At 47.1% G+C, this 19,981-nt stretch overlaps 3 protein-coding genes across 4 annotated transcripts; 1 reads left to right on the plus strand and 2 right to left on the minus strand.

The window, feature by feature from the left end:
* Positions 1-116: 116 nt before the first annotated feature.
* Positions 117-15,997, minus strand: adcyap1a (adenylate cyclase activating polypeptide 1a). 2 transcript variants are annotated; one of them, XM_088402583.1, is made up of 10 exons: positions 15,842-15,991; positions 14,783-15,012; positions 14,499-14,599; positions 4,963-5,249; positions 4,729-4,833; positions 3,959-4,078; positions 3,027-3,131; positions 1,976-2,119; positions 1,726-1,825; positions 117-371 (listed from the first exon to the last, which is right to left on the minus strand). In XM_088402583.1, the coding sequence occupies exons 5-10, from the start codon at positions 4,827-4,829 to the stop codon at positions 363-365; spliced, it is 579 nt and encodes a 192-aa protein (XP_088258709.1). In that variant the 5' UTR covers positions 4,830-4,833; positions 4,963-5,249; positions 14,499-14,599; positions 14,783-15,012; positions 15,842-15,991; the 3' UTR covers positions 117-362. The 2 variants fall into 2 exon arrangements, with proteins under 2 accessions (XP_088258709.1, XP_088258708.1); XM_088402582.1 differs by having other exon boundaries at positions 117-1,825; positions 15,842-15,997.
* On the plus strand, positions 7,415-15,877 carry LOC148408127 (tyrosine-protein kinase yes-like). The gene is made up of 12 exons (XM_088402580.1): positions 7,415-7,748; positions 11,266-11,563; positions 11,778-11,877; positions 11,959-12,057; positions 12,316-12,419; positions 12,501-12,650; positions 12,727-12,882; positions 12,977-13,156; positions 13,614-13,690; positions 13,906-14,059; positions 14,210-14,341; positions 14,797-15,877. Exons 2-12 carry the CDS (start codon positions 11,278-11,280, stop codon positions 15,003-15,005), a joined length of 1,647 nt encoding a protein of 548 aa, XP_088258706.1. The 5' UTR covers positions 7,415-7,748; positions 11,266-11,277; the 3' UTR covers positions 15,006-15,877.
* A 144-nt stretch (positions 15,998-16,141) lies between the features above and the next one.
* Positions 16,142-19,287, minus strand: tyms (thymidylate synthetase). The gene is made up of 6 exons (XM_088402581.1): positions 18,934-19,287; positions 18,421-18,494; positions 18,065-18,239; positions 17,321-17,422; positions 17,006-17,253; positions 16,142-16,944 (listed from the first exon to the last, which is right to left on the minus strand). The coding sequence occupies exons 1-6, from the start codon at positions 19,127-19,129 to the stop codon at positions 16,807-16,809; spliced, it is 933 nt and encodes a 310-aa protein (XP_088258707.1). The 5' UTR covers positions 19,130-19,287; the 3' UTR covers positions 16,142-16,806.
* Positions 19,288-19,981: the final 694 nt, after the last annotated feature.

Consider the following 19,981-nt stretch of genomic DNA (forward strand, 5'->3'; position numbering starts at 1 on the left):
GGATCGCAATACGCGGCGCAAAAATACGCCCGAACCCTCTTGTCGTTACCGCCTTTTTCCTGCGTCGCCGCGGGAACCGGGCCGTCGGCTCCAACTCCACAAAGATCACGCCACTGTTTTGTTGTTTACAAAAAAATTTATTCCAACAAACGTTACAACGCCGAACGCTCTGATCGTTATAATCACCTTGTGCACAAATATATCTTTGTAAGGCTATGGTGGGGGGGGGGGGGGGGGGGGGGGGCTTGAAATGTGAGCTGATGATGTGCAGCATCGTAGGGCCTCTTAAATGGCCATCTGTCATTCTGGGCCATTTATTAAGAAAAAAACGAAAAAATGTCCATGCAAGGTAGCGTCCTGCGTCACAAAGCCTGCAGGAAAGTGCACAGGGGTCAACACACACGCAAAAAAAAAAAAAGCAACATTTCCACATTGCCTGCTTTTACACCATCATAAAAATCAAATGAAGAAAAAATGTCAAGCAGGACATTAAGAGCCTCTCTCGCTCGGCCGTTTTACATTCATGAGAGGCCACGTGTGTGTGTGTGTGTGTGTGTGTGTGGGGGTGCATTTTTTTACTCACTTCAATCATGCATTTCCATTTCTTTGCTCTTTATTTATTTTGACACATTTTGGGGATAGAAGATGAGAAAGGAAGCACACAAGTGGAAGCAGAAGGTGCAAAGTTCACGCGTTTCTTGCTAGCGACAACCATTTAACAAGCAATTTTTTTTTTGTTTGGCTATGATTTGAAAGCTGATGATTGCGAAAAAAGGCAAAAAAAAAAAAGACATCTGAGAAACCTTTTTAGCGTGTGCATTACTCCCTCCTACAGGTCTGGAGTGGAACCGTATCTGCGGAAAAATCCGCAGTCGGTTTTAAAAATGATTCGCATATGCCGTTTGTTAGCCTGTTCCGAAACAACAACAACAACAACAAAATATATATATTTCCGACAAAAACGGTAAGGAGACAGTGCTATTTTTTTGAAGGCGATTCAGCGAAACAGAATATCGGTACCAAGCGTTATCGGAAAAGGCGGAGCGCATCAAACACGACGGAGCGCATCAAACGGTCACACTTTATTACGACGGAGCTCCATTAGCTTCGACTCATTCGGTGCCGCGGATGAGAATTGCGGTCTTTTAAAATGGTAATAACAATATGAAGTCAAATATGTTTTTTGATGGAAAAGAGCTGACACCCTTGACTAACGCGAACCAATATAAGCCGATTGAGCGCTAACCGTGACCTTTGGATGGCAGAGTTTCAACACTTACGACGCAACTGTTACCTACATGGATTCTGAGTGAAGAATGGAAGTCAATCTTTCGTATGGGGGCACCCGTATTGACATAGCGCGCAATATTCCCTTGGCCTGGAAAGCTAAGCGAAAATGCGAAAAACTTTTCCGATAACGCTTGGCACCGAACGGGTTAAGCGGAGCGCCGGCCGCCGGCGTCATCGTCGAAGAAAAAACAAAAGAAAAATGCAGCCGCCGGCAGACAAGGTGTATTTTGAATGAGGAGCATTCTTGTCGCCGGCAAGGAAGGAGTTAAGCGGCGCCGAGGGTCCGAGCCCACTTGCCCGGGAGGAAAAGAGCCCCGAAGAACCCGAAGGAGATCCTCGGACGAAGGGAGGTGAGCGAAGGCTATCGTGCGAGGAGAAAGAGGGAAGGGGGGGCCCGTCCCCCCCGAAAAACAAACAAAAACAAAAAAAACTCACCGGGACGTTCGGGGGGAGCCGGCGGCCCCAAAAAGCCTGAAAGTCCTCCCCGTCCAGGAGGGCGTCAAAGTCTACGCCGCGCAAATCTAGGTCCCGGAGTCTGCGGTGGATAAAGGACACAAGTAGAAGCCACCCACCCGCCTTTGTCCCTTCCGGCCTTTCTTCCGCGCCCGCAAACGGAAAGCTTCCTTTGGAGACCTTCCTCGGGGGGCGGGGCTAGAAGCGGCTTTTGCCCGCTCGCTGCCTGTACCTTTTGCCCAGCACGGCCGCCAGGTACTTCTTCACCGCCATCTGCTTGCGGTAGCGGCTGTAGCCGTCCGTGAAGATGCCGTCCGAGTGGCGCTTGGACGGCGGCTCCGCGTTCTCCTCCGCCGCCGCCCTGCCCGCGCCGCCGCTGGGGAGACCGAGCGGGTCAAACTCACCGCGCCCGAAAGGCGAAGCCTCTTCCCGTTAGCGTATCGCTCGTACTAAAAGGCGCAAAAGCGTTTTCGCATATAGGGCGCAGCGCATTATAAGAGGCGCGGACTAGAAGCTGGAGCAGCGGCCGGGGTCGCGACACGCATCCGCTAGATGGAGCTCGCTCAAACTTTACTCCCGTATTTTCCGCACTAAAACCAATAGCCTATTTTCAAAGTCTTGAGGCGCATGGCACTAGAAGGCTGCGGTAGGTTGGCATGCGTTGCGCAGCTACTAGATGGCGCCGCACTACAGGCCATCAAAACAATCAGATAAGTCGGTCAAACTTTAGTAGAAGCGTTTTTTTTCATTATGAGGCGCATAGAATAGAAGCTGCGGTAGGCCGGAGCTGCTTCACGCAGCCGCTAAATGGAGCCGCGCTCGAGGGAATCAAAACAAAACAATCACGGACGTCACCGAAACTTTACTGCCGTAGTTTCCGCGCCACAGGGCGCACCATCACCGAAACGCCCATTTTAAAAGTGTTTTCATATGTGGGTGCGCCACATTATTAGGCGCATAGAATAGAAGCAACAGTAAGGCCGAGCTCGCGTTATCCACCCGCTAAAGGGAATTTCAAAGTCAGTCAAACGTTAGCACTGAATTATTTGGCTTTTTTTTTTTTCTCCTTTAAAATGAATACATCATCTTTTTTCTCTTTTGGTCCCATCTTTCTTAGAAGAGAAATTAATGGTCTGGGGGCGGGTACGCTCGTAGAGAGGAATGAAGGAAAAAGCGTCCGACAGACGGGCGATGCGGACGGACGACGGGCCAGATTGCGGCGCGCCGCCGCGCGCCGCCGCAGGCGCGAGAACACAAAGGCGGGACATTGCTGCCCGGCTTACCCGAGCCGCTTGGCCATGAGGGAGTGCAGATACTTCCTGGCCGACAGCTGACCCAACGCTTTCCTGTAGGCTTTGTTGAACATGCCGTCCGCGTGACGTTCCGTCCTGCAAGACGCCCATATATTACAATGACTTTCAAATCGTGGATGTTATTTAAAAATAACTGAAATGCAAAAACATATTTGAAATCAATGAAAATGGACAAATAAAGGAAAAAACAGGAATGCGCCCTTTTTTTCAACATTGGAAATACATCCATTTTAAAATCTTGAACATGCAATTTTAGTACAATTCCTCAATTTAAATATATATGATTTTTTTTTAAATATTTTAAAATAATTACTTATTATTTAAGAACATTTGAATAAAAAAAAACTACATTTTTTTTTAAAGTGGAAAAACAGGAAAAAGCGTTACGGACCTAAATCAGACCTATTTTTTACTATTTTTTTAAATACTTTTTTTTTCAAGTCCATACATACATTTCCTTATTCATGTATTTATTTAACCCCCCCAACAATAAAAAAACAAAACGAAAAATCAAGTGTTTGACATAAGGATTTAAAAATAATGAAAATAATTGATGACCTTAAATATTTAAATTACATTCAGTCATTGATTGCTTTGAGGCATTAAGTCCAAAATCAACATAAAACAAAATGATTTTCTTTTGTAATTTGGAACATAATTAACTAGAGGGTTACTTTCCGACATTCATTTTGTATCAGCCTTCTTTGGCAATATATATTCCCATATATATGAACATTTCTTTGGGATTGAATGAGTTCAAAGATAAACAAAGCAATGAATAAAATCCCATCTAAAAGGGAGGGAAAAAAAACACATTGGAATGAATTGGAAGGGGCGCGCACTGAAAAAAACAAAGCCAAAATATTGACAAGGGACAAAGTGAGGTCGGCCGGCCGGCGTACCTTTTGTCGGGCGGCGGGTAATACGCGGCCGAGTGGACGTGGCGCTCTTGCGGCCGGCCCCCGCGGTAATCCGAAGGCGGCGGGGCGTCGCCGTCCCCGTCGTGCCGCTCGCCCTCAAGTCTGCAAGCCAGCCGGCAAAATGCTCAGCGGGAGACCCTCTTTCGCCTTTGGCTTTATTGCCCAAGGATTCCAACGGAATTAGGATGGACGGCCATGTCATCCGTCCGTCCGTCCGCGCGTCGGAGCGCCCTTTCCCATGGCCCGGAGACCAGCGAAAGGCAAAGCGCGGGCCGCCAGATTCCAAAGAAGGAACGGCTTGGAAAAGTCGGGGCAAAAGTGCAAAGGGCTTCGGGCTATTCCGTCCCGCAAGCCCATTCCTTTTTCCACGGGTCGGATTCGCCGCCGTTCCGTCTCACTCGCGACGCTTTCCGCTTCGATCCGCAGATGCGCGAAGCTTTCTTTTCAACGGGTGTCTACAATCGGAAGGGATGCGCCTTTTTCCGTAAAAGCTACATGTGGATCGCGACTGCTACTCTTTTAAAATGACTTACGAATTGCATATGTGATGAAGTCATTTTTACTCATATCCATTTTGAGATGCATTTTAAAGCAATTATATATATATATATATATATATATATATATATATATATATATATATATATATATATATATATATATATATATATATATATATATATATATATATATATATATATATATTAGGCAAGTGTTTTTGGTTTTGTTGTTAATCTCAGCGCGGGACATACGTGAGGGCAGGAAAGGCGAGCCCCAGGCGCGATGCGCCGCCGGCGCCGTGCCGCATGAAGATGCCGTAGATGATCAAGGCGATGGTGGCTTTGCTGGACATTTTGCTGCAAAAGCAAAACGGAGAAGACGCGGGCGCTCGAGCACACTTTCTGTCCGCTGCGCAACGCGCTGAGCAAAAATGAAAAGAAGTTTCGGATTTGATTTGAAACGGACGTGTAGGCGCGCGCTGTTACCGGCGGGCGAGCCCGTGTGCGCGCCAGAGCCAGATGCGAGCGCCTCTTCTTCCCGTCTCCCTCTCCTCCTTCTTTTTCTCGCGGGTGTGTTTTGTCGGCGGCGACGGCTGCGAACATTTGCGTGGCGGCCGGACAACTTTTGGGGGTGCGCGCGTCCCTCCCTCCTCTCCGAGCGGGCGCCGCTTTTTATGCTGCTGAGGTGGGAGGCGCCCGCGTCATCCAGTCCCGCCGGAGCCTTCGCTTGCTCGGACCATCCTTAATGGAGGGGGGGAGGGGGGGGGGCTGTCCTGGTACACAAATGCATAAGAGTCTCACGTTAGCATATGAGTCATCAAGCTTTTTGCTTCTTCAAAGATAGGAATAAAGTTCTTCCTAATACCTTGTGAGAAAGATGCTTCTAATTGACAGATTTTATGTTTGTGTCACTGAATATTATAATATGTATAATATTATGTATACTATTTGTTGAACTTACAATTTTCAAAGAAGCATTTTGATGGTCGGACTACTGCACCAACTCAACAGTAACATGCCTGTTTGGGATCACGAGAGTGCCCCCTGGTGGCAAATACATTTGCAGTTCATATTTCAAATCAATAATTCTATAGCGTCTTCTTCTGTGTCTCCTTGTTTAACCAGATGGTGGCTGGTATATATATATAAAAAAATTGCAGCTAAAAAAATGGCGGTTTATTTGATTAATTGGCAGTATTCGTGGAAAAAATGTTTCACAATACACTTTAATGGGAAATAGAATTCGATCCAATGATTTGACTCATCAATGAAAGAATGGATAGAATAAAAACGGAAATTCCATCTCCACAGCCCCAGTGGCTACTATGCGAGCCTCCAATCTTTCGATTTAGAAAGGATTGTCCAAAAACGCCCGCAGGCGAGTATATACTTCACAAATGAGCCGGCTCCAGTCTTTACATACTTCAGGAATGAATTATTAATGAAAGGATTATTCAAATGACTTCATCTGCACTAAGGCAATGACGTCACCCGACGAGAATATTGACGATAAAGGCTGAGATCACAACAGGCAGCTAACCTTAGATTCATTTTGGCATTTGAACCTTTCATATAAACGTGAATATTGTTTTTTGTGTTGCTGCATAAGGATATCGATAGAAAGAAAGAAGATTACGGGTGAAATGACAAACTATTGCAACTTCCAGAGTCTCACAATGTGCTTCTTGGATCGCGAGTGGTAGACGAGCTCCCTCTAGCGCTCACTAACAGCATCACGGCCCAAGCGCGCTACTTGACTTGAACTTTAATCTTCACTTGAATTCTACTTGGGTTTTGAAGACACTTTTTGAGGAAAAGGCGTTTTCGAACGAATGGTTCTTCAACTGGAAAATTCCATTGCGGAGAAACACTGCCCCCGCGTGGGCCAAGAGCCAAAGTGCACCACACCACACGCCTCAAACAAAATGGTCAATCAAAGTCACGTTTTTTTCCTCCCCCAATTAGTTCCCGGGACCTCAAACGAATCAGTCGCGTGGAAGTGATGATTTCAGAATTCTAATTTTAGCAGCGGTGACTATTTCTGGAAGTGGCGGCCCTTTCTGATGCTGAATAGTCCAATCCATTTATGAGCAGTCCAAATTTAGATCTCCTCAAAAGGGGGAACGTCAAAGGGTACCTAAGATTTGAACAATGTTTCTGCAGGGACAGCAAATCGAAATCAAAGATTTTTCGTGTCGATTAAAACAACAAAAAAATGTTACACCCATGCCCAAGCTCATAAACACACGCTTGACAACGGGGACAAGAATTGCACTTATTTTTCAAAATAAGAGCAAATTAATTGGAACAGCTAACCGCTCATGTACTCCGGCCCATTTTCCCCCCTGTCAAGTACGACTAGTTGCCAGTCCCCACAAATACAGATATATACACTGTACATGTATGATATTTATTAATGCTGAATTGTTTTATTCTATACGGATACACTTTGTTGTTCGCGAAACGATTTCTGGGGGGAAACATATTGAAAATGACATCGCAGTCAGCAACAATGGCAAAATGGCTGCTCCCTGAGATTGCTCAAAACGGGTGGATTCTGTTAATTGAAATTCCAAAACGTTTATCGAAATGACGTTTTTCTGCTTGTGTGTGTGTGGGGGGGGGTGCAGCTAACAATTGAAGGTCGAAGAAAAGGTTTGGTTTGACATCCCCATCAACCAATACATTTATTCTTGTTACATCCCAGTCGAAAAAACTACCTATCTAAAATAAATGAAAAAACGCAGCAATGCTATTTATAAAACGAAGCACACGTTTTCATTAAGGAGGGAAAATGTCGCTCTGAGAAAAACGAGAGGAAAAAAAAATTCAACGCATGACTTTTTGTATTGGTGAAAAACTACAGGTAGACAGTAATCTTCCAGTAGAGGGCGCCAAAGCCCGCCTTATGTTAAACGCCTCCCTGTTCTCTTTTTGTGCGCGTATCCGTGCTCCTCCTGCTCCTCCTCTCCGTCATTGTGCATGCCCTAAGCCAGCAGTAGTAGCGGGAGAAGAGCGGAGCGGGCCCGGTTTCAAAGCCCATCCCGGCCGTCACTGACATGCTTCCGGCGTCAAAGGGGGGGCAGCCGAGTCCGGCAGGAAGGAGCAACTGCACGCCGCTCTCCACTTAACGGCGGCCGCGCGCGCACGCACGATGGAGGCGGAACGCTCCCGCTCGGAATAATAGGGCTGCTTCTTTTTTTCTTTTTCTTTTTCCGTTTGTGTGAGATACAGACGAGACGAAAGGCGGCGAAAGGAGGCCCCGAAGCGAGGTAAGGACCAATGCAAAGTGCTCTTTGTCACGTGAGGGTGGGCCTGGCATCAACAAAGAAGTCATCAGTATGCAGCGCTTGGCGCAAAAGTATTGGGACGCGCACGCGTCTTCGATTCATTGGTCCTCTGGGACAAACGCATGCAGCGGTACGCTCTGCCTCCACGCTGACACACACATACTGAGAATTCTGCACCAACACAACTATAACATGCCTGATTGTGTTTACAAGTAGAGCATCAATACGTCAATGGCGTCTACTTCTGTCTCGCTTTGTTTACAGGGAAATTGCCCCCCCCCCCCTCGGCGGCTTGTAAAAAACTGCCAAAAAGACAGACTGGACTATAAGCAGCAGGGTTCAAAGCATGAGAAAAAAGTAGTGGCTTATATCCAAATTTTACAGTATCATTTTATAATAGAATGCAGCCCACTCCCAACGGCATACAAAAAAACCCCATAATGAAATGATATATGAGGTCACTATAGAGCGCACCTAAAAAAAGTATACATATCATGGTATGCATGTCATGGTTTGGAAGTGCGTTTATATCGATGTACAGAGCTGCAAATTTTTAGCGGAATATGCCAAAAATGCTAATATTAATGATTCATCTTTTTTTCCTAAGCAAAAGGGCATTCTCCATGAAGATTGTTTATTTTAGGCAGCTGGCTTAATACATCTGGTAGTAAGAACGAAAGCGGATCCGGTGCTCGCCAACGTGGGGATCAGCTGTCCCGAAACATTCGCGAGACAGAGAGACCGTCTTTGACGTACGTCCCCAGGGACAAAATTCCGGCCGCGGCATGGCAAGAACGCAGCGGAAGGAAGCCGCCGCGACCGACGCTGCATCTGTTGGCCGGGGAAAAAAAGCTTCGGCGCGTCAGCTGCCAACGGCTGTCCAAAAAGACGCGCGTTCGGGAGAGCGAGAGCCAATGAAAGTTAGCCGCCTCCGGCGGCCGGAATTTGCCGTCCTTCGCTGGTGTTAGCGTGCCGGCGTGGATTGATTGGTTGTTAGCGACGAGCTAAAGCGCTAGGAAGGGAGCGGAGCGAGGTTCCCACGGCTAGCAAAATCAGCAGGGCTACTCTTATGACACTTTCGCTTTTGTGGGAAATACAGTACGAATAGCAACATCCATGCTACCTATGCGCCCTGATTAGAGCTTTTCAAACCGTCACGCGCTCATGTTAGCGCTAATACGATACAACGCGCAAATAAAAAAAAAGGCCCTCGATTTGATTCGACTGCGCTCGGGCTTCCTTTGCAGTCGATGGTACAGCGTCCCGGGCTGTTGTGCCTTTTGACGAGCGTTGGCATGCCGAGCGGCGTAGTAGGTCGCGTTCCCCCGGGCTAACGGGATGTTGTCGCTAATGAGAACGCGATCCGATAATTGAGGCGAAGCGGGCTTTCCTTGCGGTCCCGCGGCGAGGGACGCCCTTTGACCCGACCCGCTCCATTTTTTCAATGAAAGACTGTGTACATATTGATAATTTCATATTGACGCGCGAACTACACACACACATATATATATATATATATATATATATACATATATATATATATATACATATATATATATATATATATATATACATATATATATATATATATATATATATATACATATACATATATATATATATATATATACATATACATATATATATATATACATATATATATATATACATATATATATATATACATATATATATATACATATATATATATATACATATATATATACATATATATATATATACATATATATATATACATATATATATATATACATATATATATATACATATATATATATATACATATATATATATATATATATATATATATATATATATATATATATATATATATATACATGTATAGGTTTCAGAAGAAAAAAGCTCAGGCTTGTTCAAACACGGCGGGTGGGCTCAAGCGAAGCGCCCGTAGAAAAGCAACTTTTTCCAAGTTTGCTTCTTTTCTGGGATTCCAGCGTTGCGGCCGGCGCCCGAGCAAGTCAAAAGGTGGCCGTGACAGATGGCAAGGACGCATGCGCCCACTTGTCCAACCTCACTCTATCTCCCGCAGATGGCCGCATCAAGTCGTTAGGATTGATGCATTATTTAGTGTGAAAATGGAATCTTCCTTTGGGAATTTGCTACTTTTTGAGTCCGAGCCCCCAAAATGGGTCATTAGATTTGACACTCATTGTGTCATGATAAATATGAGCTCAGCTTTTTGATTTTTTTTTTATGATCCTCTTAAAACAAATCCTCCATTCTGGTAATCTTCCTTCTTGTTCCATCTGGCGTAGTTGGCACGTTTTCCGCCATCCGACCAAGCGACCTCCTCCAAAGGCGTCCGAACGGAGCGGTCCTTCCTAATTCCGATGCTTTCCTTGGCGGTAGAGAACCCCGTGAACTCCCCCCGCCCCCCTCCCCGAAATCATCCCCCTTGGCGCGTCGCATCCATCTCAGCAGAAAATGCGAGCGCGTCGCATGCCAATTAACCCCGCGCCGCCCGACTTGGCTAATCGATCCGAGCCCCCCCCCCCCCCCCCCCTTCTTTACGAGGGTGTCAGAGAAGAATTCCGCGAGGAATGAAAGTGGCGCTGATGTTTTCAATCTGGCGGCGCCCACGAGGCCACCGCAGCAGCAAATCCCGCGAAATGCTCCACACCAGCTCCAGTTTAATGGAATCCAATTTTGAGGGCATATTCCACATTTTTCTTCTGCCGAGCAGCAAGCGACCACATAAGCGTGAGCCCCAAAATATTTCTATTGGGCCATGAGGCAATGTCAACAATCTGCAAGATTGTAGAAATGTTCAGGTCTACCTCGGCAGGTGCCGCCCAACCCACAATTCTTTGCTTAGAAAATCGGTTTTAGAATACATTGCTTTTCTGTAGCGGTTCTAGCGGGGCCATCCTTCCATCAGAAGATTCCAGGCCAGTCTTCTCAAATGGCGGGGCGGGCGCCGACCCCAGGGAAAAGCCTTTGTTTGTATCATGCGGTTTAAGTGCAATAAAACAAGAATTTTTCCTTTCTTTTCTTACCCATATACACGCAGTATTTACATACGAAGAAATATGTCTTTGGCAACGAATGAGGTGTCACGAGCTGAACTGGGAAGGCCGTAGCTTTTTTCCGCTGCGCCAGCCGTGTATTCAGTCAGTAACCTAGAAACGTTTTCCCGGTGTTTTCAGTTCTCCGTGAGATAAACGACGCTGCCGCAGTCGACTTTCTAAACAGCTGCCATCTAAAAAGGCTTGTAAGGACGGTCAATTTCCAAAGACTTGAGCCAAAAACAAAGCGGAAGGTTTACATTTGTAAGCGGTCGGTGGCCGGACTGGTCCAAAGCAGATTTATTCCCCGTACGTCCCAGTTGCCGCACGGCTTACGGTCTTAGCGACAACAAGAGTGATTTGGGAGATGACGCTAGTCCACGAGGTTTGATTTTAGGCCCGACGCGTCACGTCACCGAGGCCGCCTTTTAATCCCCTTGTGTCTGCCGCAGCAGGGCGCCGCCATGGGCTGCGTCGAGAGCAAAGAGGACAAAGGCCCCGCCGTCAAGTACGGCCCGGAGGACCCTTCGCCCTCCGACCCCGACGTCGCCGCGGCGACGCCCCACGCGGGCCACTACGGGCCCGACCCCACCCGGCCCCAGCCCAGTCTGGTTCCTTCCGCGTCGTCCCGCTCCGCCAACTTCAATTCGCCCTTCGCGCCCTTCGGGGGGTCTTCGGCCGGCGTGACCCCTTTCGGGGGGGCGTCCTTCGCCGGCCCCGCGTCCAACTCTTTCTCTGGTTCTGTCCCGAGTAAGTGGAAATAAAGTACGGCCGTGCCTTGTCGCGCGGGCGACCCGAGTTCTCCCGGATACGTCGTTGGGACTATTAGGATACAGTCATAATAATAATCCTAATAATAATCCCTCGTTTTTCGCAGTTAACGGGGATCGGAACCTCCCCCGCCATAAGTGAAAAACCGCAAAGTAGCGCCTTCGATAACCGATTTAAACTACGTGCGTTCCAGGCGGCGTGACCTTCTTCGTGGCGCTGTACGACTACGAAGCCAGAACGTCGGACGACCTGTCGTTCAAGAAAGGCGATCGCTTCCAGATCATCAACAATACGTAGGGTGGCGTCCCCGGAGCAACTATGTGTCCATGTGAAGCGAAACGTAACGGTAGACTGCCACCCTTTTCTCTTCACAGGGAAGGAGACTGGTGGGAAGCTCGCTCCATCACCAGCGGGGAGAAAGGTTACATTCCCAGCAACTACGTGGCCCCTGCCGACTCCATCCAAGCCGAAGAGTAAGTTGGACTCGGCCCGAGTTAACCACTTTCGCCGTTTGCTCATCCATTCGCTCCGTAGGCAATAAAGTTGCAGGAGAGCTAGAACTCCTCCCGGCCCAAGTGCACGACCGGACTACACAGTCTTTAGCAATGTTGTAGCGGGTCACGTGATCTACTTGGTGTAGTGGAGTCTAAAAAGATCGACCAAAGTCTGCTATTTCCACTATTATCGCAACTAGCGCGTTACCGGCTAGTTACCGCTACCGGTCTTTCCAGGTGGTACTTTGGCAAAATGGGCCGCAAGGACGCCGAGAGACTGCTGCTGAATCCAGGGAATCATCGAGGGACCTTCCTGGCGCGAGAAAGCGAAACCACCAAAGGTGCCGACTCCCCCGCCCGCCCGCCCGCCGCCGCCTTTTGGCGTCGGCCGTCTGCTGACGCTACGACTGTCCCCGTCCAAGGCGCTTTCTCGCTCTCCATTCGCGACTGGGACGAAAGCAGAGGCGACAACGTCAAGCACTACAAGATCCGCAAGCTGGACAGCGGCGGCTACTACATCACCACGCGAGCGCAGTTTGACACCTTGCAGAAGCTGGTCCAACACTACACGGGTGGGGCAATATGGCGAGGCGCCCGCTGCATGTCCTCCCGCCGTGCGGAAAGGTGACGCCGGTCGTGACGTTTCAGAACACGCCGACGGCCTGTGCCACAAGCTGACGGGCGTGTGCCCCACCGTCAAACCTCAGACCCAAGGTCTGGCCAAGGACGCGTGGGAGATCCCCCGAGAGTCCCTCAGACTGGAGCTCAAGCTGGGCCAGGGCTGCTTTGGAGAGGTCTGGATGGGTACGTTTCATTCCATTGCCTTATCGACGCCGGTAACTTCGTGCGATCCTCAACTTCCTCGGGACTCTGACGCGAGGGTTTTCCCCCCGGCCAGGCACCTGGAACGGGACCACCAAAGTGGCCATCAAGACCCTGAAGCCGGGCACCATGTCGCCCGAGGCCTTCCTGCAGGAGGCTCAGATCATGAAGAAGTTGCGACACGACAAACTGGTGCCGCTCTACGCCGCGGTCTCCGAGGAGCCCATCTACATCGTCACCGAGTACATGGCCAAAGGTAGGCAAATGACCGGTCCGTAAAAGCGTTGCCCTCAATGTAGCATCTTTGAGTTCCGTGCCGTCCACGTCTGATTTGGGATACTTTGGAACATTTGTCATTTATTCCGTAACTCCAGAAGATACGTCATGACACGCTAACACAATTTAGCAAGAAGCTACTTCATTTTTTCAATTCATTTGCTCCTAGTTTGAAAAGCCTTGCTGATACCCGCAGAAATAACATTTGAAAACTATATTCCATATAGTCCAACATTCAATTCCAGCTTATTAACTAAGCCAAAAATCCCCTCTAAAAGTTCCATATATTCAAATATCTAGCAAAATTTCAAACATTTCCAATGGCAAAAATTCCACATTTTCCGCAATAAAACGCCCACAAAAACTTTTAACTGATCTGCTTTTCCAACCAAGACCCCCATTTATTTATTTATTTATTTATTTATTTTAATGATCAGGCAGCTTGCTGGACTTTCTCAAAGAAGGCGATGGGAAGTTCCTGAAGCTTCCACTGCTAGTGGACATGGCCGCACAGGTGAGCTGAAGTATTGTCAATCAGAGATCCTTATAATGACGAGGAGCAAAGGAAAGGAAAGGAAAGGAAAGGAAGAAGAATACGTTTGATCTATCTATCTATCCGTCCGTCCAGTTGATTGGAGTCGATTTGCCTTTCCGTGTCCCATGAGTTGTGTTCAAGTGTCACTGTCAAGTTTATTTTTCTAAGATTGCTGACAAGTTTATTCTTCTAAGATCGCTGACGGCATGGCTTTCATCGAGAGGATGAACTACATCCACCGGGACCTGCGCGCCGCCAACATCCTGGTGGGCGACAACCTGGTGTGCAAGATCGCAGACTTCGGGCTGGCCAGGTTGATAGAGGACAACGAGTACACGGCAAGGCAAGGTGGGAGAAACGCAACTGTGCCGACAATAATGAACATTTTGTCGTGTCGCATTTGGCTGGATTTAAAAAAAAAAAAAAAGTTTAAAAGGAAACCGTCTGAGAGAAAAAAGCTTCCAGAAAGGAGCTAACTTGGGTTCCGTCCTGTTTTAGGAGCCAAATTCCCCATCAAGTGGACGGCACCGGAGGCGGCGCTGTACGGACGCTTCACCATCAAGTCGGACGTGTGGTCCTTCGGCATCTTGATCACCGAGCTCGTCACCAAAGGCAGAGTGCCCTACCCGGGTGAGACCCCCCAATCCCCCTCTAATGGGCCAAGTTATAGGTTTAGAGTGTGCTAGCCTGATGCCAATGCTAAAAAGCATCTATGGTGCAGTGTTTTAAGCAGTGGACAGGACACAAAAGAAGCAGCAATGGAGAAAGACAATTAAACAGCACTCACGCTAGTTTATCCCGCAGCGAAGGACAAATATGAGCGCCGCACAGATGATCCGAGGGGAGTTGAGACAGCTCAATGATCTTATGTAGCAATAGCGGGTATACCTGAAAGACAAGTCATTTTATACCTTGTGACAAAATTCAGTTTTGATTCAATTTTAATGACACACAATGTATAAATTCAAGTTTTATATGAAGTGCAATATACTGGAATACGACTGATCACGTGTATTTTCCCGCGTCATTTTCTACGACGGGCAAAACCAATGTTGTTTTTCTTCAACTCACCACTTTTCTCGCAGGCATGGTGAACCGCGAAGTTCTGGAGCAGGTGGAGCGCGGCTACCGCATGCCGTGTCCGCAGGGCTGCCCCGAGTCGCTGCACGACATGATGAAGCTGTGCTGGAAGAAGGAGGCCGACGAGCGGCCCACTTTCGAGTACATCCAGTCCTTCCTGGAGGACTACTTCACTGCCACCGAGCCTCAGTACCAGCCTGGCGAGAACCTATAGCGCGCCGCTGCGTGGGGGAGGGGAATAAAAAAAGATGACTGTAAACCCAGGCCTGGACTTGCACAAATACATTCTGCAACCAACTCTTCTGCTCACATCCATAGGTAGACCCGCGCAACCTAATATGACCAAATACACTGTGTGTGTAAATGGGCCCACATATATACATATGTATGTGTACACACACACACACACACACACACACACACACTGTTTGTGTGAAAGTGGGCCCAATTAGGAACTAGATGTTCCTCCATGCGGCCTGCAAGCTAAAATGAGTTTGACACCACTAATATAGGTATATCTCACAAAAGAAGAATGCGATGTTACTTTATTTCATTTGTTGGAAAATCAAGAAAAGGAAAATCAGATACAATACGCCTCTGAGAACAAATACACTCTACACATGTGAAGCCCGGAGCCATCTACAGCATAGGTCCCCATGCGCCGGTCCGCGGCCCGATTCCGGTCCGTGGATAAACCGGTATGGGGCCGCGCCCGAAATAATGATGTTTCGGAACCGATTTAGTTGAACCTTCAACTCTTCACTCAACACTGCTCTGTTTGGCTCGAGCTTAAGTTTTTGCCGCCGCCTCTGGCCGCTGTTGATATTATATTTTGTAGCGAGGTAGGACGGTGCAGGCAGATGGTTGGGGACCCCGCATCTTCAGTATGTATGCACATGAAGCAGCACAGCAATACAAAATAACGTGTTTATGTAGCCATTCTTCTCATGTGAATAACATTGTTTAGCTTTGTATATGGCGGGACGCAACTTTGTTTTTATACGGTATATATATGCTGAGTGCTAATGCTGAATGCGGGAAAAAACTCACCATGGGGAATTTGTACAATAAAGGAATTAGTTGGTCCTCCCTCTCTCCACTTGCCGCCTAGAAGAAAAGAAACGTGCACATTACGGGAACACGACACGTAATAAATTGCATTATGATTTCTAGTCCTGGCATTTTCTCATCTTTTGACAGTCAAGCAAAACGGTCAGCCGAGTCTCTTGTACATTTGTTGGGCACTTCAAGGAGGAAATGGACTTACGTGTGTCGCGGGTCCCGAGGCTCAGTTGCTATTTATATCCTGCTCCTTAAAGTAAGATGTTAATAAGGAGACGCATATGCAAATCAAAGTAAAGCACACTCTCTTTATTAACAAAAAATAACACAACCTACTTGAAAACGTGCGTACGAAAGACACATCAGCTTATATGAATATGTTCGAAACATGTCTTGATTGACCTATTATGGTGTCATTTTTTTTTTTTTTTTTTAGCTTTCACTTGCAATAGAAGTGCTGCATGATGGCAGTATATTCTATTTAACTCTGTTGCCTTAAACCAGTGAGTCTGAAAGCGGGGTGCGTGAAATAATGTGTCTTAAAAAAAATACAGATGAGTTCATTTCATTTTACATTCAATTAATGCAGCACCTCCCTCTGTCCGTAATGAAAAACACTCTAAATCTTACACATTGTTCCTTTAAACTAGCTTAATGCTATCACGAACGGAAAACGCCAGTGACGAGCTAACAATCGGCTGACTTTTTTTTCAGCGAGGAAAATTTGCACCCAAAAGGTGGAAGGGCATGATGGTAAAAAAATTGGGAAAACCTCATTGGCATATATTCTTTTTCCTTGAGAAAACATGTGCAACTTACTGAATAGTAACTTGCCTTCTTGATTTGTGTCTCAAAGACCGGATGTCTCCTCAGTGACAAGATCTTTGATTTTTGCGTATGTGTGTGCGTGTGGTCCTTTTGGACCTTGCGTGAGTAAAAAATAGCCACAGGCCTCAGACGGCCATTTCCATCTTGATGGCCGGGTGCGGGTCGTAGTCCACGATCTCAAAGTCGTCTGCGCGGAAGTCGTCTATGCGCTCCACTTTTCGCAGGATCTTCATTTTGGGGAAGGGGCGGATCTCCCTCTGCAGCTGGACAAATATTCAACGGACGTCAGGCGGGAGAATTCGGGCGCTCCCCCCGCCGTCCTACCTGCACTTTCAAGGGTTCGGCGTGGTTGAGGTAGACGTGCGCGTCGCCCAAGGTGTGAACAAAGTCGCCGGGCCGCAAGCCGGCGATGTGCGCGATCATGTAGGTGAGCAGGGCGTAACTGGCGATGTTAAAAGGCACGCCCAGGCCCATGTCGCCCGAGCGCTGGTACAGCTGGCACGACAGCTCGCCGTCGCACACGTAGAACTGGCACAGGGCGTGGCAGGGCGGCAGCGCCATAAGAGGCAGGTCTGGCCGAGGGGAAAAAGCATCAGGCGAGGGACGACGCGGCGCCCGTACGGGGATCCGCCGCGGCACCTTTGGGGTTCCACGCGCACATGATGATTCGCCTGTCGTCCGGGTTGCTCCTAATGGTGTCGATGACTTTCTGGAGCTGGTCCACGCCTTGACCCGTGTAATCTGGGGGAGGGAAAAGCACAAAAAAAAGCCGAAAAACGATGCCGCAAAAGTCAATACAAACCTCCTATATTCTATTTGTTGTCAAAACAAAAGTATCGATGTACAAACGTGTCAATGGCATTTGATCGTATCGCTACATTTAATTACTTAAGTACTTTAGTATTTCAATATTTAATTATTTCTATTGGGCGGCGCCGCGGTTAGCACGTCCGCCTCACTGCGAAGGGACCGGAGTTCAAATCCAGCTGCCTTCAACCTTCCTGTGTGGCGTTTGCGTGTTCTCCCCGAGCCCGCAATCCGGTTTCCTCCCACATCCCAAACAGGCTGCTACCCTTGTGAGAACTCCATATTCATTCCTTTTATTTTGACACAGTCTAATTTAATTTAAATGAATGAAAAAAAATATATTCACAGTTGAGCACGGCCACTTGATGTAGCGCAGCTTTTCCTTTCAACCGTTATGCGGGCTCTTTCTTTGCAGAGAAACCAAGCGGATGTTAAAAACCCTCCTGACAATATAGAAGTATTTTATGATGTGCTACCAGGGGACCAAAACGTGCACATTTTTGGGGGTGCGTTTAGCCACCACGCACAAAATATGAGGTAGGCTGAACAGGATGTAAGCGGCTACAGGAGCGGTACCAGCGTGCATGTCGGTGTACTCGGCGCCAAAGTGCCGCCACTGGAAGCCGTACACGGGGCCCAGGTCGCCCTCCTCGCGCTCGGTAAAGCCGCACTTGTCCAGGAAGCCGCGCGAGCCGTTTGCGTCCCAAATCTTCACGCCTTTCTCCGACAGCTCTTTGGAATTGGTCGAGCCCTGGCCGGACAAAAAACACGCGTCCGGATGGCCATTGGCAGTGGAGGAACTTAACAGTTTGATACATTCAGGGCCAAATTCAAGATAGGAGTCCTTTACACATATGCGTCCAAGTGTCAACTGAGCCAAACACAACACAGTGGCCCACAGAAAAATACTATTTCATAATAAAAAAATGCACCTTGATAAACCAAAGCAACTCTTCAAGGATTCCTTTCCAAAATACTTTCTTGGTCGTCAGCAAAGGAAACTGATCTACAAAGCAAAAGAGAAAAGCAAGTTAGCAACACATACAAATGTGAAACAAATACTCCTGGCTTTTGCGGCACTCAATGATGAGATCCAGTTCAAAATGGCTGCCTGCGTTTACTTTTGTGTTTGCGCTGTAATTCATATTATATACAATTCTACCGAACCGGGCAAAAATGATTCTATAACAACATATTCGTGGGCAGCTTTCAGCTACAGTGTTATTCTTCATCACTGTGATAGCGGAAGCAATAATTAATCGGTACATCTATGGGCACACAACACAAGTACGGTTTTCACACGGTGTGTGCAGGTGATATTTAGATTATTGTTTGCAAATGTTTTGTGAATTTTGCTGTGTGTGAGATTTTCTCGTGTAAAATGTCGTCAAAGTAGCGGCTTCGGTCGTGTTTCGACGACCGTCGTGCGTGCTAGCTAGGCTCACCTCGGAGGCTGTATCTGGCCTGGGTGCCGAACACCGACAAGACGCCGGTCCCGGTTCGGTCTCCCTTCTTGCGCCCGTGCTCAAGGATGAACTCCACCAGGTTCAGATAGCCGCGCTCGTCGCAAAACAAACCCGGCGAGCTCTTCTGCTCCCCTTGCGCCTTCTCTGCGCTGTTTTGCTCCTTCGCGGCGGGCATTTTGTGTACGAACGTAGAAAAGAACGAACGAAAGAAACAAAGTCAAAACCTCAATAATGTCACCCGTCTTCTTGAATTTGTCGCTCAGAAACGTCCCACGTGATATGCAAATAGAGGAGGACAGCCAAGGGCTGAACGAGAAATACTTCCTTGTTATTGGCGAAGTCTCGCGGGAACTTAAATGGCGCCTGTCTCTCTTCTCTCTATCTCTCTCACTCTCTCTCTTTTTTCAATAAAACATTATTTAAACGAGGCAGTAGAGTACATTTAGGAGTTGTATAAGCGAAGAGTTAAAAATGTAAAACTCTTATCTTATTTGACAACAAAATCGAATTGGGTTGTTACAGGATGATTTTACGTGATTTCACAAGTCCTCCTAAAGTGTCTCACCAAAAATGGTTACGTTTCCACGGTTATTTACTGCCACCTTTTGGTCACTTCTTGGCATGCAAACGTCGTAAGCATTTGATTGAATTTACCTGTTTCTTTTAATAATTAAACGTAGCTAATGTAACATGAAACCAGGAAATCGGGAATCAAATGTTTTTTTCATAACGCGAATGATTAAAAAAACACACATTTATTTGACCAAATTCATGGAAATGTTACAAATACCTAGCTATATTTAATAAACTGCATAAAAATATACACAAGGCGAATAATGTATAAAAATGACCAAATTTTTGGAAATACGGTGTTCAAATGAAAACAAATGGCCCTGTGGCGACTGTGTAAAGCTAGCGATTGTAACGATCCAATTTGGTTTTCACAATAAAGGTTTATTGAAAACGCTCAGGTTCCAAATAAATGCAATTAAAATGGTTAATAATTGAGTTGACTCAATGAAGTAAC

This window comes from Hippichthys cyanospilos, chromosome 19 (assembly GCF_059441005.1).
Source record: "Hippichthys cyanospilos isolate Australia breed blue-spotted pipefish chromosome 19, RoL_Hcya_1.0, whole genome shotgun sequence".
NCBI lineage: Eukaryota > Metazoa > Chordata > Actinopteri > Syngnathiformes > Syngnathidae > Hippichthys > Hippichthys cyanospilos.

Bases quoted from the DNA above. Each gene is read 5' to 3' on its own strand.
- adcyap1a (XM_088402582.1), bottom strand. From the start codon at position 4,829: ATGTCCAGCAAAGCCACCATCGCCTTGATCATCTACGGCATCTTCATG. The intron at 4,079-4,728 runs GTATGTCCCGCG...GCTGGCTTGCAG, and splicing joins CTCGCCTTTCCTGCCCTCAC to ACTTGAGGGCGAGCGGCACG. The intron at 2,120-3,026 runs GTAAGCCGGGCA...CGGTCTCCCCAG, and splicing joins CTCATGGCCAAGCGGCTCGG to CGGCGGCGCGGGCAGGGCGG.
- LOC148408127 (XM_088402580.1), top strand. From the start codon at position 11,278: ATGGGCTGCGTCGAGAGCAAAGAGGACAAAGGCCCCGCCGTCAAGTAC. The intron at 11,564-11,777 runs GTAAGTGGAAAT...CGTGCGTTCCAG, and splicing joins TTTCTCTGGTTCTGTCCCGA to GCGGCGTGACCTTCTTCGTG. The intron at 12,883-12,976 runs GTACGTTTCATT...CCCCCCGGCCAG, and splicing joins CTTTGGAGAGGTCTGGATGG to GCACCTGGAACGGGACCACC.
- tyms (XM_088402581.1), bottom strand. From the start codon at position 19,129: ATGCCCGCCGCGAAGGAGCAAAACAGCGCAGAGAAGGCGCAAGGGGAG. The intron at 18,495-18,933 runs GTGAGCCTAGCT...TTTGCTTTGTAG, and splicing joins GGCCAGATACAGCCTCCGAG to ATCAGTTTCCTTTGCTGACG. The intron at 17,254-17,320 runs GTGCCGCGGCGG...CCCCTCGGCCAG, and splicing joins GTGCGCGTGGAACCCCAAAG to ACCTGCCTCTTATGGCGCTG.